Below are 19,961 nucleotides of genomic sequence, written 5' to 3'. Positions count from 1 at the left end.
TACTCAAAGTTATAATGTTCTGTATTTTCTTCAGAAAGGTTTGAAGTTTTGCCTTAAGTCTTTATCTATAATCTGTATTTGCATAAGGTTTGAGGTAGGGATCTAACTTCATTTAATTCCATAAGGATCACCAGTTGTCAAAGGACCATTTACTGACAAGCCCACCCTTTCCTCAGTGATCTGTAATGCTATCTTTGCAATGTATCTGGCTCCTATGTATGCACAGGTCAGTTCTGATTTTTATTATGTTCCATGGGTGTATTTATCTATCCCTATGCCAATTACTATGGCTTTGATAATCTGGAAGGCCAAATCCTGTATCTTGTTCTGATTTAATATTATCTTCACAATCATCAGTCTCATATAAATTCTGGAATCAGCTTTTCAAGTGTCATGAAAAATCCTGTTGGAATTTTTATTATAACTACAATGACTCACTACATATCAATTTTGGGAAAACTGATATCTACACTAATAAAAGAGAACGATGCAAATTGACTGTACCTTCATGGCACCCAACAGCCAATGAGGAATGAGTATGCAAATTAACCAACAAAGATGGCGGGTTAATTTGCATGCACAGGCGCAATGGCAATGATGCAGGCATTCCACACAGCCCTAGCTGCTCTGGGCCTCTGGGCAGCGTGGGAAGGCGGAAAGGCGGCTCCGGCTGGAGCAAAGGCAGTGACAGCAGCCAGGGGAAGGAAGATCCATTCTTGCATGAATCTTTGTGCATCGGGCTACCTGACTTTAATAATAGTGGGAATTTCTATTATTGAATACCTTACCTCTCTCCATTTAAATCTTTAATATCCTTTAATATAAATGATATTCTTTTTTCCAGAAAGAGTTTCTATGCATTGCTATATTTATATCAAGGTTTCTTTATTTTTTGTTGGTATTTCCAGTGGTATCCTTCCTCAGTTTGCTTTTGTTGTAGAAGTATGTATTTAGTTATGTATATTGATTTTATATCTAGCAACCTTGTTAAATAATTAAGGCTCACGTGAAAAATGAGTTCTATTTCTTGTTACAATATGTGTACTCTGTTTCTTTTTCTTATCTTCAATGCTAACTAAGACTTCTAGTACAATCTTAAATAAATGTAGTATTTATGTGTCTCCTTCCTGATTTTCGTGTGTGTGTGTGTGTGTGTGTGTGTGTGTGTGTTTATAACTTTTGAAATTAAATTTATTGGGGTGACAATGGTAATGGTTTCAAGGTGTGGATTTCTGTGACAAGACCACTGTGTCTACCATCGAAAGTCAAATCACTTTCCATCACTATATTCTGATTTTAAAGGGAATGTTATCAACATCATTGAGTATGATGATTGAGGCAGGTTTTGATAACCTTTACCCAGGTTAAAGAAGTTCTCCTCTATTCCTAGTTTGCTGGCAGTTTCTATTATGAATGAATGTTGAATTTTATCAAATTCTTTCCCAATTACTATTGAGATAATATTCTCCTCTTTAACGTGCTAATGATATTAATTTGCATGAATATATTTTTCTATTATTAAACCAAATAGCATTCTTGGGATACAGAAAGCTTGATGGATTTACCAGTACTTTTGAAGGACTTCTATGTATCTATTCATAAATTAGACTGCTTCGCACAATTTACAATAGCTAAGATCTGGAAACAGCCCAAGTGCCCATCAGTAGATGAGTGGATTAAAAAACTGTGGTATATTTATACCATGGAATACTATGCAGCAGTAACAAAGGAGAATCTCTTACCCTTTGAGACAGCATGGAGGGACCTGGAGAGTATCATGCTAAGTGTAATAAGTCAGTCAGAGAAAGACAAGTATGACATGATCACACTCATGTATGGAATCTAAGAAACAAAATAAACTCACGAATAAAGTGGATCCAGAGACATGGAACAGAGTGTGCAATCTCAGGGTAGGCGGGGGAGGATGGGTGGATGGGAGGTAATCAATCAAAGACCTTGAATGCATTTATGCATAACCCAAGGACACAGACAACAGGGTGCTGAAGGCCTGGGGCAGGGGGCAGGGGCAGGCTGTATAGGGTCAATGGGTGAAAAAGGGGACATATGTAATACTTTCAACAATAAACAATTATTTAAAAAAACAACAAAACAAAAAGCAAAAGCAGAAGTCAGAGTGATGCTGGACCATGAGCCAAGGAAAGTGAGCCACCTTGGGAAGCTGGAGAAAGCAAGGAAATAAATTCCATGCCTACAGTCTTTAGAAGGATCTCAGCACAGATGATCCACTTTGGACCTCTGATCTTCAAACTTATAAAATAATAAACTTGTGTTGTTAAATAAATAAACCAATAAATAAAACTGCTTCAATATTCCTTTCTTACATTGTTCTTGTCTAGTTTTGACATCAAGGTTACAGTAGTCGCTCTCTCTTTTTCGATTTTCTGAAGGAGTTTGAAAAAGATTAGAACTATCTGTTTTATGAATGATTGATAGAATTCTCTCATAAAAATTTCTAGACCTTGTGGAAATATTTCTGTAATAGCTGTAAGGCTATTCAGGTTTTCTACTTCATCTTTAATCAGCTTTGATGTTACAGTATTCTAAAAATTTGTCCACTTTGTCTCAGGTTTAAATTTTATTGGCATAAAATTTACTACAATATTCCCGTTATCTTTTTAATCTCTGCGGTAGCTGCAGTTATCTCCATTATCATTCCTACATTTTTTTTCTTCATTAGGAAGGTAGTTTGTCTATTGTAGTAGTTTTTTCAAAAAACCAACTTTGGGGCTATTCTTTGTTTTCTTTCTCATTCATTTTCATTCTTATATATTTTTATTATTAAATTTTTTTGACTAGTTCTTTCTTCCTATTTTCTTTGAACTTCTTCCATTGTACTTTTATGATTACTTAAGCTGGGTGCAAAGCTAATCAATTTTTCAGTCTTTTATTTCCTCTCTAATATAAAAGCCTAAGTTATTTAAGAGGAGATTTTCCTCCCTGAGAACACTTGGTTTAAGCAATCTGCTGCCCTACCAAGAGGAGTGGGGTCTAAGCCAACTCCTGACCCCCTCAACCCTCCTTACCATGACCCTTCTCAGGGAGAGAAGCCAGGAGAGAGGGAGACAATTTGAAAGACTTAGCATTTTTCTAGAGAGGGTGAGTGTCATTTCATTGAAGGGATTGTCTAAATGACTGAACTAAAATATACCGTAAATTGAATTGACCATTTAGGTTACTCCTATCCCCATTAATCAGTTGGTGGCGCTTGTTAAACACAAACTTAGAGAAATAAATAAATCTAATTTCAATGTAAGTTAAATTTGATGACTTTGCTCTAATAATTATAAGTAATTGTTATGACTCTAGTATTCCAAGCTTTTTAATCAAGGACAACAAACACAGTTATTTACTAGTTTTTTCTAATGGATTTTCCAAGCATATATTCTGGGGTCCCTTTCACCTTATTAGCAGCACATAACCTGAAGAAAAGATAAAGGCAAATGTTTTAAAAACTGCCTCCTGAGGAACTTCATGTTCCAGCATTTATTCAGTAACTTTCTGAGAGCCCAAATACTTTAGTTCCCGTTGCTATGCCAGGTGCTGGGAATACAAATGGCCAAGATAGGACACAGAGGTTGCCGTCACACATTTACAGACTCATGGGGAACAGAGACAAAGTCACAGGCAGCTCTCAGGAATGATGACAAATGCATCACAAACAGTGTGGCATGCAATAGGAGCACTCGGTCAGGGGTCCTGGCCTATCACTGAGGCTCAGAAAAGGCTTTTCTTGAGGAAGGGACATCAAGCAGAAGTGAGGCAGGAGAAGTGAAAGGAGGAAGGAGTCTCAGGAAGAGGTCAGCCCATTCAAAGGCTTGGAGGCTGGGGAGGCCACAACGCATGAGGGCCTGGTAGAAATTCAGACTGGCTGTGTGATGGACTTTTCTAGTAAGAAAAGTCTAGAAAGGCAAGCAGTTACCATCATGTGTGTCTCATAAACCACCAGAAGGATGGTGCCTGGATTTACCCTGAGAACAAGAAAACACGGAGGGGCCTAAAAGTGGTGCCCAGTGAGGTTCATGTTTCCCCTGACTCTATGACACACTACAAATGTGTTTCTTGCAAGAACACTGAAGTCTTGTATGAATTTATTGCTGTTTGAAAGCTTTATTTTGTTTTTTTTCTTTTGGGGATCTCAAATAGGGAAGTAATCTATATGAATTTTGAGGCAAAGAACATGTTTTTTTCTAATACCATACATTTTTCCAAGGGGAACTCAAGCACCTTGGGATGACTCAAATAACATATCCAATAAATAAAACTGCACTCAGCAAACACTAATGAAGGGTACAAGAACAAACCTCTGATCAGAGAAGGCAGCATTTTAGAAAAGCAAGCTGAATTGGTCCTGCTCCAGCAAAGCACCAAGACAAGCTGCCTTCTGGCCTCGCTCAGCAGAAAACCAACCCCGCATGTTTGGTCCCCATCTGCCCTCTGCATAAAAGTCCATTCTTCAGAAACAAGCAGGATTTAGTCCCTTCCACTATGATCAGCGTGCTAGTAACACAGATTTTATATATATAAATATATATTAATTAGCAAAGGCTTCCTAAGTATTAATGGTACTATAAAAATCTTTACTTTATAAATAGCCTTTAAAATATAGCCAAATAGGAAGCCTTGATGTTTCTCAGGCATTTCAAATTTACTATCTAGAACCAAACCCATTACCCTATCTAGAATGAAAAATAATAACAAAGGTAAGAGGTGGTGGAGAGAGCATTCTATATTAGAGAGACAGAGAGAGAGAAAAAAAAAGAACTCATGGACATGGACGACAGTGTGGTGATTATGGGGGGTTGGGTGGAGGTGGGTATAGGGGGGATAGTTATGGAATAAAAAAGAAATATATATATAGGAAGTTGCCTGGATTTACCCTTCCATATTGCATATATACACCAAATGCAATACATGAACCTGATTGAAACCTGGGTGGGAGCAGGGAGTTTTAAGACACAATTCGGGGATAACTGGGAAAATTTTATTTTTGGACTGAATATTGAATATTATGGAATTAGTGTTAATTTCCCCAGGTGGGATACTCGGGGTTATTGTGGAAATGTCAGGGAATATTCTTCCTTTTAGGAGATTCACATGTATGTTTAAGGGTACAGTGCTGTGCTATCTGCAACTTTCTAATGTTGAACAACAGAGTGGGGAGCAAATGTGGTAAAATGTTAACAAATGGTAAGTCTGGGTAAAGGGTGTACATGTATTCATTATACTAATATTTCTACTTTTATGTAGACTTGAACTTTTTCAAAAAGAAAGAAAAACAAGCAAACGAAAACAGCACACGGAGCTATTTCAGGTAGAGAAACACTAAGCCAGTGGGCCTCACGAAAGCTGCTGAACAGGTAAAAGAAAGAGATGAGATCAAATGTGGGTCGGTGTAAGGTGACAGTTTTACTCACAGAATGAGGGCTCGGAGATGTACTTCTGAGGGAAAGGCACTTCATGCCCTTCCCAGACCTGGATGGTGACATCCCCCGCGCCTCGCAGAGCAAGGCTCGGGGGCTTCCAGCAGCCAGGAGTTACGCAGAGAATGGCACCACGCACTGGTCTAAAATCTTCAGTGCTGACCAGCAGTCACTGCTGCTTCGTCTTCCTACACGAGTCCCTCACTGTCCTGGAACTTCCTCTCTCGCACCCCACTGCCACCTTCCTAACCTCATTCGTTCCCTCGGCCTCTGCTGTCACCCGCATGCTGAGGAACTTGCCAAGGATTCCGGCCTCCTGAGCGCTGTGTCCCAGGAGGCACCCTACAGCCTCACGCCACTCCTGAACTTGCCACCTCACCTCCCTGAATCCTGCTCCTTCTCCCTGTTCTCTGTGAATTCCTAACATCCTCCACTACGGGTTCTTTAGAGGACTTTACGGAAGTCTCTCTGCCTTTCCCCAGTAGTATTACTACTTCCATCAGCCCAGCTAAGGGCCAAGTGAATAACTCCACACCAATACAAAATGTCTGGCTTTCTAAAATCCACCAAGTCTCTATACAAAGAGTAGAGTAGGAGCTGGAGTGTTGGCCAACTCCACCACTTGTCCTCTCTGTGGATATTGCTCTATGGTGGCCAGGGCACACCTTTCAGATGACTGGCAGCCCACCCACCATCTTGCCCAGTCCTTCTCTGGAAGCAAAGATTAGAAAACTTTTCCTTATACTGAGCTCAAACTTGTTCCTCATGACTTCTGCCTGTTGGTCTTTTTTCAAGCATCAATCAAATGAAATTCTTCTTCCCCTGACGGCTGCAGGTGAGAGTACCAGGATGCCCTGCTCCGTCCCTTCCATACAGGAGGCCTCATGGCTGCGGCCCCTGACAGCTAGGGACCCAGTGAGCTTGAGGAACTTCAGCTTTCACGGGCTGTGGTCCAAACAAGCTCAGTCCACCCAGTGGAAACATCACATTGGGAAGCATAAACCCAGCACGACATTGGGTCGGTGCAGCTGGGAGAGCTCTGGCTGGGTAAGCACTTTCTGTTAATGGCTTTTACTTAATGAAAATAAAAAGAAAGTGCAATAAACTATGAAGGGTGGCTCAGGATATAAAATAAATATAAATGCTTACCTCCCCTTGGAAGCTCTTCAGCAGTGGCGCTACCTGCTTGCGTAAATCCTGGAGCAAGAGGGATGGGTCAGGAAACAGCCATTTGAAAAGGAAAGAGAAGGGAAACATTTGTTAAGGTCCCCTAAAAACAGCTTTGAATTCAGTGATGGTCATCATTATATTAAGCAATCCTTGTCTCTCTCCTGCTTCGTGCCTTGATTCATACAACATAATGCCAACTGGTGCCCATGAACTTAAGAATACCATTAAGTTTGTTTCTACTAAATCCTGGTTAAACACACCTCATTTCAAATGTGCAGTGGGGCCAAGGCATTTGAAACCACTTTGGAGAATGGAAGAGAAGGGACAGTATGAGTGGGGGATGCCTGGGTGCAGGTACAAGACCCAGGTGCTCTGGAGTTTAGCCCACAAAACAGTGCCTCCGATCTTACTAGGCTCATCCCTGCCAACTGCCAAAGGACCAGCCACCCGAGAACAGCAGCTTGGAGAAGTATAGGAGATGACAAAAGTACTTTCGATTATAGCATCTAGGAAGGCAGAAGAACCACACCTCTCATAATGATCGTAAATAAACTCTCCTCTGCTGTTCCTGCTATAACCAATCCACTATATATTTTACAAGTCATTTCTTTGGGCATTTTCATGTCTCATGACAGACCTGCTAAACTAACTCTTTAAAACAAGATGTGTGTCTGTATGCACACACACACATATGTAAAGACAGTTGAAGAGAAATATTCACACACACACACACAAACTGCTATGTATGTATTTCAAATCACCAACTAAAAAACTACCCATCCCAAATTTACTTTTGGCAGTTTGGGAAATTCCTTATCCGATTCTTCTATCTGCAAATATTACATGGTTTAGTACTAAACTAAAGAGCTAGAACCTAGGACACTTCTGACCCCTGGGCCACTCCACTGCCAGTCAGAGAAGACATGCACAATTCACTGCCCTTTAGAACGGAGTGGCCTTTGCTGTCTGGGCAGCACCACGTCTGCGGGCGCGGCCACCATGTGCAACCTCAAACTGAAGAAAGCAGGGTCCAGGCCAATCAAAACCATATTGGCGCAAACTACAATTAGGGATATAACACAAAATTACAAAACCTAATAACTTGGTTACACACTTAATTCAGTGACAGGTTTTCCAACACTATTTTAAATTTGCTTCATACTGTACATTTATTGAGCAAAAAGCAACAAATACCTTAACGCGCAGAAGCAATGTCTTTGAGGTTATTAATATCAAGGTCTGTTGGTAAAGCCACAATAGTGCATTTCAACGTCCCCCCCCTTGAATGTAATGCAAATAATAAGCAATGTTTACAGAGATGCTTCTATGTGAAATGAATTTTCATTATTCTCCAAACCACTGATTCACAACTCACTTTACAGATCAAAAAACTGAAGAGAAAAATAGTAGTGAGGAATTTTCTATGTAACGATGGTTGTGGGAGAAAACCATTCTGACTTAAAAGCAAAACAGTTTGCCTTGGCCAGGTACCTCAGTTGGTTAGATCTGTGGTTGGCAAACTGCGGCTCGCGAGCCACATGCGGCTCTTTGGCCCCTTGAGAGTGGTCTCTTCATAAGCCTTAGGAGTAACCTAATTAAGTTAATAACAATGTACCTACCTATATAGTTTAAGTTTAAAAAATTTGGCTCTCAAAAAAATTTTCAATCGTTGTACTGTTGATATTTGGCTCTGTTGACTAATGAGTTTGCCAACCACTGGGTTAGATCATCATCCCAATACACCAAGGTTGTGGGTTTGATCTCCAGTCAGGACACAAACAAGAAGCAACCTATGAATGCATAAATAAGTGGAACAACAAACTGATGTCTGTCTCTCTCTCTCCCCCCTTCTCCCTCTCTAAAATCAACCAATAAACAAATAATGGTGGGGGGGAGGGCAAAACAGAAGAATACAAAATCATCATGCAATGCTCAGCTGCACCTGTGAGGCACAAGCAGGAAACGTCCCAAAATATATGTCCCTGGACTTACAGGGTACGAATCTTTGGCTTTCAGCCCATTTGGGTGGTCTCTGGAAGGCTTGGTTCCCACTTTGGGATGTGATACTCACAACACCCCATGACACCTCTCCCACTCCACACTCGCACACAATGCCAGGGCCAGGCATCACAGAATCTCGTACCATGGATTCAGAGCTGGTGGCCACTGAGGTGTGGTAGTGTCTAGGAAAGAGTGGCACCCAGGACATGGCTGTTTAGGTTTGGAAGGACAAGCAGATGCTGGGGAAAAAACCTTGGCATTACCCATAAACAAAAGGAGGCTATGGCCCTAGCTGTTTGGCTCAGTGAATAATAGCATCAGCCTGCAGAGTGAAGGGTCCCGGGTTTGATTCCGGTCAAGGGAACATGTCCAGGTTGCGGGCTCGATCCCCAGTAGGGGGTGTGCAGGAGGCAGCTGATCAATGATTCTCCCTCATCATTGATGTTTCTATCTCTCTCTCCCTCTCCCTTCCTCTGAAATAAAATTTTAAAAAATATTAAAAAAAACAAAAACAAAAGGAGGCTATGAATTACAAATGCATCTTCGAAGTTATAAAATGATCTCTATTTTTGAAATATTTTGTAATCCTGATTTTTCAGGATGTTTTACTTTTGCTTCACAGTAGCTCACATGCACTTCTATGGGATGACGCCTACAGTTAAGAACGTACAGCTGTCTGGCTGCAGCTCTTGGTGGTGCCTCGCCCCTCTGTCTTTGGGGACAACATGACCTTCTCAAGGGGCAGGGCTGGGGCAGTGCAGGGGCTGGACTACGTCCCCTCTCAAAGGCTCCCCTCAGTGACTCTCACAGGGCTGCCAACACCCCTACCTCTAGTGTGGTCACAGGAAGCTTAGGGCGTCACCCCTTCAGCTTCTATTTTAGAACTGCCTCAGCCCAGGTACTGTCAGCTCTCCCCTTGTCTTAGTTCACATTTCCTTCATTGTGTCTGGGTGGTGAAAGGGTGCGGATGGAGTTTAACCCTTGATAGGGGCCAGGCAATGACGAAAGACTGGCCTGCACTGAAAACCCTAGGAAACATTTACAGACGAGGAGGTTCTGTGTTACACACCCACTCAGTGTTAAAAAAATGATCTCCAAATGAACTTATTAACCCCTGGTTGTCCCCTCATTACTCAGGTCTCAAAGCAAGAAAATTGTAACGTGAAAATGTTTTAGGTTATATATATTCAAAGAAAGGCATTTTGTAATACAACATTTTCATTAAATTTGATATTGTCAAATGTGAGATGTGCCATTATCTTATGCTACATTCGAAAACAAATGCCACTAATTAAGCTGTGATATCGATTTTAAAATTCATACTGAAGATGGTAATATGTGTAAAACTATATATTATATAATCGATAATGGCACACCACAAAATTAATTAAAGTTAAAAGAATAGGGCCAAGGTTGTTTTTATCTTTAAGCTGCAGTGATAGCTGATTTTAAAAAGGGTCCTTGTCTTTCAGAGATATGTACTAAAATATTTATGGATTAAATATGATTTTTGCTTCAAAATAACATAATGTGGAGGGGTAATAGGTAAAAAGAAGGACAAAATATGTGTGTCGATGGGTTGATTTTGTTACAGATGGATAATGGGACAGGGGTTCATTGTACTCACCCTATCTTGTGTGTGTTTGAAATAGAAAATGTTTTTAAGACACTATATTTCACTGAGATACACAAAGCCTTCAGCTGACGGGTCACGCAGAACAGGCAAAGAAAGGATTATGAGACTGGGGTGAGGGACTCTCTCTCTTAAATTACAACCTACCAACTAGTTAACTGTCATCTTCATCAAGTTAACCTGGAAATCTAGGGTCATCTGGTCCGATGGCCTGCACAAGGTAGGAGACCTCACTGTGGTGTCCTGGTCACATGGCTTGCCTTCCCAAGGCCTGACAGAAGGCAGCTCATCTCGGATCGGGAGTTTTCAAACACTGTGCTACCAGTGCTACCAGCAAATGCGGATATTTGGAGGAAAGCTATCCTGACACAGGCTCAAGTGATGTTATTCTTCATTGGTGAATATTTTACTTTTAAAAAGTGGGAGAGAAAAAAAAAGTGGGAGCAGATTGGAAGTGATTCCACTCTCATTCTCTTTTCTTGAGTGGGAGATTGACAAAGCAGTGACCTGGATCACGGGAGCGGAGAATGGCTGAACCTCCATTCTTCTGGGCCCAGGCCTGCTCTCTGATGATGCCTGGCGGGTGGAGTTCAGCTCTCCCTTCAGCCCTTCTTAAGTATCTGAGAACCCTGCTCATCTCTCCATGCACCTTCCTCTCCACCTGTCTTCTCTCTCGACCAAACACCACTCCACCCATTCCAGTGACATCCTAGGCAAAGCCCTCCTGCCCGGGCTCCTTGCTCCTTGGGCTACTCCAAGTCCCGCTCTCACTCTAGACACAGAATCTGTTAGTTGTTCTAAGTCCTTGTCAGTGTCTCTAATGCCAAGATTCTATTCTCAAGATTTGCAGTGTGCATTCGTATTGGAACAAAGTTCTAGAAAAGAAAGGCATGGGGTTCTAATAAGAGCCACTGAAAATATCCACTACCTCTACCCAGCTATCTGAGCTGCCCCAAATAAAGAATTCTAAAGATCTTTAAAAATACAAACTACAACCCTGGCTGGTGTGGCTCTATGGTTAGAGCATTGTTGGGCAACTGAAGGGTCATGGGTTCAATTCCCATTCAAAAGCGTATACCTGGGTTCAGGTTTGCTCCCCGCCCTCAGTGGGTTGGAATGTGTACAGGAGGCAACCAGTTGATGTGTCTCTCATAGAAGTTTCTCTCTCCCCCCCCTCCCTCTCTCTCTCTTTCTCAAAAGTAATGGAAAAAATATCCTCAGGTGAGGATATTTAAAAAAACAAACAAAATACAAACACTCAGATTCCAGATTATATTGATAGGGACAATCTGAAAGGAATAATTTCTTTTTAAAGAAATTTCTATATAGAGTATTTTCTTTCTTTTAAAAATCATCATCGGAGGATATTTTTCCATTGATTTTCAGAGAGAGTGGAAGAGAGAGGGAAAAACAGAGAGAAAGACTGTACTTGGTTCTTATTTCCCTGGATATCATTTAAGAGAGCTAGGATTCTTCTTTATTGTGTACACAAGAGCACAGAGCAGGTATGGAGTTTTTAAAAACAAGTCACAAACACATCGACTGGTTGCCTCCTGACTGTGCCCTGACCAGGGCCCGGGCTGGGGAGGAGCTTTCAACCAAGGTACATGCCCTTGACCAGAATTGAACCAGGACCCTTCGGTCTGCAGGCTGACACTCTATCCACTGAGCAAAACCGGCTAGGGCTATATAGAGTATTTTCTTAAAGAAAAATGCAAACAAGTTTAATTTCAGAAAAAGTCATCATTTATAAATTTATTTAAACATAATAAATACAACATTTGATTAGCTACAAGTAGTGCAGTTTAAAAAATGACAACTTTTCTAAAAAGTAATAGTAAATTAGTGATTTTTTTCAACCAAGATATTTAATCAATCTGAAATGAGAAAGTGATCTCTTTTCTATAACTTAAAGCCAAAATACTGAAGACAAATTGTTCAAAAGCATCTAGCTAGTGATTTTTCTAAGGTCTTTAGAATTCTAAAATATCCTGATGATGGCTGAGTTATCCTTATTATTAAAGAAAAACTTACACAGTGCACAGTATCTAGGGCTAGTCTTATTGACTGTATGCAATATAACAATTTGCTTTCTTACTGATAAGCCATCTTTTCTAAAAAAATAAGTCTAGTTGTCAAGTGGAATAAGGTCCTAGTGGCACCAATGTGATAATCATAATTATCTATAAAAGAAAGATTGTTCTTGGTTCTTATTTCCCTGGATGTCATTTAAGAGAGCTGGGATTCTCCCTTATCGTGCACACAAGAGCACAGACCAGGTATGGAGTTTTTAAAAACAAGTCACAAGATACATTATATGATACACAGAGTGTAGAGCTCAACTTAAAAATACAGTTGAGTGAAAAGTGAAGTTTCTCTTTGTTTCAGGGACTGAAACCTCTGCTTCCCATCTCATCTGAGGATGAAACATGCAGCTATCAGTGGAGCACCACACTTTTGGCCACTTTTATATAAGAGCACATACACCTTCCAGTCTTTGTGACAGAAAAGAGAAACTTTAAACTGAAGCATTAAATAAAAAATATCTTTCTATATACAACAGCGGACAGTAAGTATGTCCTGGCAATTTCTCAAAAGACTTTAGTTCACAGATTTGAGAAAATTCCATTAGCTTTAATTATTTATCAGCAGTCAATTTAGATTACTGTTCTTGACCTATTTTTACAGTGTATGGGCCACCCAGCAATGAAATAAATGAATAGTCTTTTTCTACAACGGTTGATTTTCTGAAATAATAGAAATCTAGTTTAAAGAAGGAATGAAACCCCAAACATATAATTACCACAATATATAGCCTGCCATGCTGCCTTTGTAGCTGGATAAAATGCACATCTTTGTGAGTTTTTTTGGTTATTAAATAAGATTATCTTGAAAGGGATAAACTCACTCATGCTATAATTTCTTCCCATTTAAATTTCTTTGCTCCATTTAAAACATGTTCTGTTTCTTGGCAGAACGTCTCTAAAACTGATGGATGTGCCTTTAGCACTGTGTCTAATAAAACAGCGTAATGGGAAGGCCTGGGTTTGTGCAGCTGGAAGAGGTGGGAGCAAAGGGGTGTGTGTGCCAGGCCCGGGCAGGGGGTTCCTGGTGGTGAGCGGGGAGGGCCAGCCTCCGGGCACTCAGATGCAGAGAGGAGGACCCTGGGTTCCTGGGCAAGAGCAAGTGGTAGTGTTCTCTAGAAAGACTCCCTTGATGATGAAAAGTGGCAGGTTTACCAGACTGGTAATGCTGGAGCTTGGACCTAGGGCAATGAAGACTGAGGATGGTGCTCAGGACAGAGGCCCTGCAGTGAAGAAAGATCTAGTAGCATGTGACAGTGGTTTAGCAGTATGGGAGAGGACCTCAGAGTAAGGTCTGGGGACTCCTGGCTCCCTCAGACCCCCCAGGGGTCCACAAGGTCAAAACTGGTTTTGCTTATTTGTTTTTTCCACTCTCATTCTCTCACAGGCGTACAGTGACATTTTTCAGGTGCCATGTGACACGTGATGATACCATTATGTGCCTAGAGTATTCTTATGCTTTAAAAAGTCTGTTTTAATTTCTAACTGTCAGTGCTGACAGACACACACAGACACAAAAGCTCTCTGGAGTCTTAATTTTTAAGAGACCAAAATGTTAGAGAAATGGCAGCTCTAAAGGTTTCTGATCTTGGAGCAGAGAAGGCACTCAATTGTGTCAGGACGTCAAGGCTGTTGTCCACTGATGACCTGCCAGTATCCCAGAAGCAGCTGGGATGGCTAGCAGCCTCCTGTGGGCGTGGGAGCCCTCCCCCAGAACCTCAAGGAGATGGTGGGCTGAGGGCTCTCACAGCTTGGGCTGGCATCACCCCGCTTGGTGGGCACAAGGGCTTACTGCAGGACTCTTGGTGGGTTCAGGGTAGGGCAGGAAGGAGGCAGCCCAGGTTCCTTAGACTAATTTTCTAAATACGTCTGACTTGCCTTTAGGTCTCATTTCAAAATATTCTTCTAGGTCACTTTCTGAATAAATCCTTATGTCTAAACCTTTAGTTTTATTTCAGAACTTTGAAAATACTGCTGCGATTTCTTTCTACACATCCATAGGTTTTGAGTTTGTCAAAGGAACGACATAGTACACATATAATTTATTACATAATCATTTGCATATTTACTAAATGCAGTGAATGAGCTACTCTCGGTTCCCTGCCCTCAGGGGGCTTACATCCTAGTGCTAACGATTAACCAAAGCTGGACTCCTGGTAGGCTATTGAGGGGCCTTCCCAGGGACACTGATGGTGCTCAGTCCAGAGTAGACACTCAGTGAGTACTTGTGAATTGAATGAGTGACTCATCAGCAAGTTGACCCTTTATGGGAACTGCTGCAAAGGGGATTCATGTACTAGATGAGGCACCGTGCTGCCTTCTTACCCTGAGGCTTTCTCAAAGCAACAAGGGAGTGTGACTCCTACTTTACCATACAGCTGTGCAATTCACTCCAGACCTTAGGCCAGCCGTGGGCAAACTACGGCCTGCGGGCCGGATCCGGCCCGTTTGAAATGAATAAAACTAAAAAAAAAAAAAAAGACCGTACCCTTTTATGTAATGATGTTTACTTTGAATTTATATTAGTTCACACAAACACTCCATCCATGCTTTTGTTCCGGCCCTCCAGTCCAGTTTAAGAACCCATTGTGGCCCTCGAGTCAAAAAGTTTGCCCACCCCTGCCTTAGGCCCTCTTAACATTCAGACAAATAGTCTATTTCAAATTAGACTGCAGCTCAGTCCTCCAGGTTAGCTTCTACTTATAGGAGTTTACCCATAAGGATGACCAGAGATGTAGGCAGAAATTTATGCATAATAATACTGTATTAGAGAGAAAAATCAGAAATAATATAGACATCAACAGTAGGGGATAACTGTTTACTGAATTAAATACATTTAGTAAAGCAATACAATGGCATATTAGGTAGTCAGTAAGATTATTTTCAAAGTATAGGTAATACCATGGAATAATGCACATGATTGCCATTTATTCAACAAGCTAGAGGTCCAGTGCACAAACTTCATGCACTGGGTGGGGTGTGGGGGGGGGGGAGAGTGCACGCACCCTCAGCCTGGCCTGCACCCTCTCACAGTCTGGGAGCCCTCGGGGGATGTCTGACTGATGGTTTAGGCCTGCTCCCCATGGGGTATGGGCCCTAAGCTGGCAGTTGGACATCCTTAGCACTATCGTGGAGGTGGGAGAGGCTCCCACCACTGCTGCTGCGCTCGCCAGCTGTGAGCCTGGCTTCTGGCTGAGCAGCACATTCCCTTTGGGAGTGCACTGACCACCAGGGGGCAGCTCCTGCGTTTAGCAGACCAGTCGTTCTGCCATCGGGCCAAAACAGGCTCTCTGACATCCCAAGGGGTCCTGGATTGCGCGAGAGGGTGCAGGCTAGGCCGAGGGACCCCACCAGTGCATGATAGGGCTGGGGAGGCACGCAGGAGGTTGGCCAGTGGGGAGGGACCACAGGAGGGCTCCAGGGTGTGTCCAGCCCATCTCTCTCAGTCCTGATTGGCCAGACCCCAGCAGCAAGCTAACGTACCAGTTGGAGTGTCTGCCCCCAGGTGGTCAGTGCCTGTCATAGTTAGTGACTGGTCAACTGGTTGCCTGTCTGCCCCCTGGTGGTCAATAAATGTCATAGCGAGCGGTTGAGCAGCCTTAGCATATCATTTGCATATTATGCTTTGATTGGTTGAACAGACATCTGGAAACCTAGCATATTAGGCTTTTATTATATAGGATATTTTTTAGGTAGCTATTACAGACCCCCAGGCAATGTTACAGGCTCTCCCTTTTAGTGGGGTGAGAGACATTAGTCAAGTCACCACCCACAGAACAACACTCCATGTGGTTAGAGTCATGAAGAGAAAACATATGGTGCTGGGAGAGCATTTATGAGGCAGACCTGGCCCAGACAGCAGGGAGGGCTCCCCTGAGAAAGAGGTGCCTGACCCCACATCTGGAGTATGGGTGCAAGTTAAAGGGAAAAGGAAGAGGAAAAAAGAAGCCACAAACTACAAAACGGGTTTAGAGTTTAACCTCCGCATTGTAAAAACGAATAAACATACCTATGTGTTTGGACAAGAATGGCAAGAGTGTTAAATAGTAGATGAATGGAATTATGACTTATTTTTCATTTCTCTGTCTTTAAGTAAGTTGTATCCTTTTAACATCAAGAACATTCTTTTGAAAACCAAGGATGGGGATCAAGTGATCATTTTAAAAAGCAAGATGACTTTTTAAGATTTACAGAACAACTGTGTGACCCTCCTGCAGCTTTTCGGTGACAGAATCTCCAGACATGGTGACATCCCCAACTAAGCAGCCAGGCATTACTTGAGTCTATGTACGGCCCACAAAGAAAATACGTACTGTACCTATAAAGCATAGCTAAACTATACTTATTTCTCCGAAGAAAAATTATTTTATATGTACAATAAGTGTTCGCAGGAAACCTACTAGGCAATCGTTTGTTTAATATTTTTTTATTTTTATAAAATATTAAGGTTGGGGGGAAAATCATGCCAGCAACAGTATATATAGCATAATCTTTACTGTTTACTTATGAACAAAGAAATATTAAAGATCTAAGACAATATGCTAACATTTCTGTCTAGATCTTCTTTATGCTATATGCAAATTTCTATAACGAACATTCTGGTTATACTGAAAATACTTTGTATAACCAGAGGACAAAGTCACAGATCTTATAGACAATGTTGGGGAGAATTAAACTATCGTCTCAAACCACCACAAAAGGGGCAGTGACAGCCCACACACAGATCCCACACGAGATGTTGGGCTCGGCAGGCAAATCACAAAACAAGGAAAGACTCTGCCAAGGAGATAGAGAAGATTAAAATCAGATCTCAAACATGTTCCTTCCCAGTCTTGGTCTCCGTTTTCTTTGTTTCCTGACCCGGAGGCCTTACCTCAAGTTTATTTATCATTTGTGTGCAACTAGCTTATTTAAAATTAAGCACTGTGGAAAAGACATACCTTCAGCTTAGCTAAATAATCAGCACAAATTGTTTATTAATATTTACTCGCTTTGCAGAGATGCTGAGAGGAATAATTAATAAACAATGGGAAAATCTACTTGTAGACGCAGAGCACGCTGTAAGTGCTTTCTTAGACACTCATTCATCAAATGCACAAATGGAAACAGAGGCCGGTCCTTATCGGCAGGGTCTTAACTTTACTAGCAGAACGAAGGACCTGTGACCCCTGAGCCACCAGAAGGCCCTACAGACGTGGGATCCAAACAGGGAACTTAGGATTTTTACACACATTTTCTCTTTTGGAAAATACTATAGAACCACTGGAATATGAAAGGTAGACCATAATTTCTTAATTCCTAAATGGAATTATTTATATCATACAATTGGAAACCAAGTCTAAGAAACATGTGACTCACTGGGCTACTAGAGAATCTAAACCTTTGGAATCAGATTTTATGTTTAAAGATTCTCAGAGGCTTCCCAGTGGATTACCTCAACCTAGCAATTCAGAAGAAATAAAAGCTTCCAGGCCAAAGAAAGGCTTCCTGGTCCTCATCCACTTTAGCATCCCAGACAGCAGACTAGCACGCTGCTGGGAAGGGCACCCAACCCCATCACACCAAAGGAAGTCCATCTCAGGGCACTAGGAACCACCTCCTTAGCTTTATCCAGTCTCATCCAGCAGGTCCCAGGAGATCCTTGAGGTCAAGGATGAGGTTCATGATACCCCACAAGTGTGGGCAGAAAAAGTGAGTTACTCATCATGCTGGTTCTACTGTGGCCTCCAGATCCAAAAGATGCTTCATTCATTGACTTTTCACTCTTGTTAGTCTGCATTGCTCAAGGAGTATGTCTGCAAAGAAGCCTTAGTATTGATGAGTATACCCAACTTTGCAGTTCAAAGCATGCGTGCCATTTCAAAACTAGCACCACATTTCATGGGAAATCCTAGGTGGGGAAGGGTGGCTTTGTGGTGGGTGTGAAGCGTGTACTGAGTGTCCCTTTGGGATGCCGTAAGTGAAACTTCTAAAGGCACTTACTACAGCAACCCACTGTGAAGCCCATGGAAACCGGTCTCCTCTGGGCCTGCTGCCCGTGAGTGCCAGGACCTGGATGGCAAGAGCCCATCACAGCTTGGAAACATTGGACTTAGGGAAGCAGAGGGCTGGGTGTTCATTTTTAATCCTGTCTCTGGAAATGGAACCTTGAATTACAACAAATTACACGTAACTCTGTCACAGACTAAAGCGACAAGAGTGTGTATGTGAGCAACTCCGTTAAAAAAGCACAGACCTCTCGAAATTACACTGGATATGTGAACGTGGGTCTGTAGAAAACTAATGCTGGGAGAATTATTCTGTGTTTCTGGTAAACAAATGGCTTTAACATACTTTTGGAATTTCTCTAATAATCTTTCTCAGGCCGTTTACCAAATACTAACTTTTGCACAGTCCTGGAATTTTCTTTTGAATACACAGCATGGCTTCTTTGTAGTGAAACAATTCAGGAAAGAGATACAGTTTAACAAATTCTATATCTCTTGGCCGAGCTGCTGGTCTTGCTAAATGAATCATAGAGAAGTCCATAAATGTCGAGGCGTTTGCAGACTTTTCTTACCATATATGGAAAATAATATAGATCTATTTATCTCCAATCATCTTAACTTGAGCTTTAGTGTTTTTCTTACCTTGTTGCTTTTCTTAAAAAATTTCTTTTAACCTATGACTCAGCCCCATAGAGAGTACACCCAACAACAGTGCTGACATTCATAACCCCAGGCTGGGGTATCCTGTTTTGGTTTTCTTTTTGTATGAGGACAGTATGTTTTACATTGGTAAGTATTTGAGGAAGGTCAGAGGACCTATTTATTTAGGTTCTTCCTATAGCTTACCTGAGCAACAACAGTTTAAACTAAGCAAGTTTCCTTGCCCAAGGAATCATGTTTCTGTCTTTTTTAAAAAAATATTTTTTATTGATTTCAGAGAGGAAGGGAGAGGGAGAGAGAGACAGAAACATCAATGATAAGAGAGAACCACCGATTGGCTGCCCCACACCAGGGACTGAGCCCGCAATCCAGGCATGTGCCCCAACCAGGATTTGAACAATAACCTCCTGGTTCATAGGTCAACCAACACTCAACCACTGAGCCAAGCTGGCCAGGCCAAGAATCATGTTTCTTATCACACATATAGGATATCAGCTAAAAAAAACCAGTGGTTGGTGCTAATTTTTAAAAATATATTCTTTAAAGAGATAAATACCAAAAAGATTTCAGGCTTCTTAAAGCTGACTGCAGGGAAAGTTCATGACTGGCTAAGACAGTTTAAGAATTCTCTGGAGAATGCTTACTGCATTCACTCACTCACTCACTCACTCACTCACTCACTCACTCAGTAACTATGTACTAAAAGTCAAGTTTAGAAGATGTGAGGATGAATGGCCCCAGGTCTGCCCGACTCCCGAGAACAGAGTGGGAGCAGGACACATGGGGAGGGGGACAGAGTGCTTTGTTTCAGAGAGATGGCTTTGTTTGGGGCTGGGATGATGGGTTTAGTGGGGCTTTGATTGAAAAAATGGAGGTGAGCATGGAGAGGAAACAAGGCACCAGTGCAGGGAAGGCTGTGGAAGGGACAGTGAGGCTGCTGTAGCTGCCACAGGAATGCATGAGCTAGGCCAGTGATGGCGAACCT

General features: G+C 41.8%; 1 protein-coding gene across 12 annotated transcripts in view; it reads right to left on the bottom strand.

Annotated features, from left to right (window-relative positions):
• The window catches only part of CUX1 (cut like homeobox 1), a 367,924-nt gene that overhangs the window by 192,172 nt on the left and 155,791 nt on the right, over positions 1–19,961 (bottom strand). For all 12 annotated transcript variants that reach the window (XM_036308912.1, XM_036308918.1, XM_036308921.1 and 9 more), the window contains exon 3: positions 6,591–6,638. In XM_036308912.1, the coding sequence (XP_036164805.1) occupies positions 6,591–6,638 (48 nt within the window). The remainder of the gene's footprint in view (positions 1–6,590; positions 6,639–19,961) is intronic.

Source organism: Myotis myotis, unplaced genomic scaffold (genome assembly GCF_014108235.1).
Source record: "Myotis myotis isolate mMyoMyo1 unplaced genomic scaffold, mMyoMyo1.p scaffold_m19_p_5, whole genome shotgun sequence".
Taxonomy (NCBI): domain Eukaryota; kingdom Metazoa; phylum Chordata; class Mammalia; order Chiroptera; family Vespertilionidae; genus Myotis; species Myotis myotis.
Note: the sequence above shows the minus strand (reverse complement) of the source record. Positions and strands in the feature narration are given on the sequence as shown.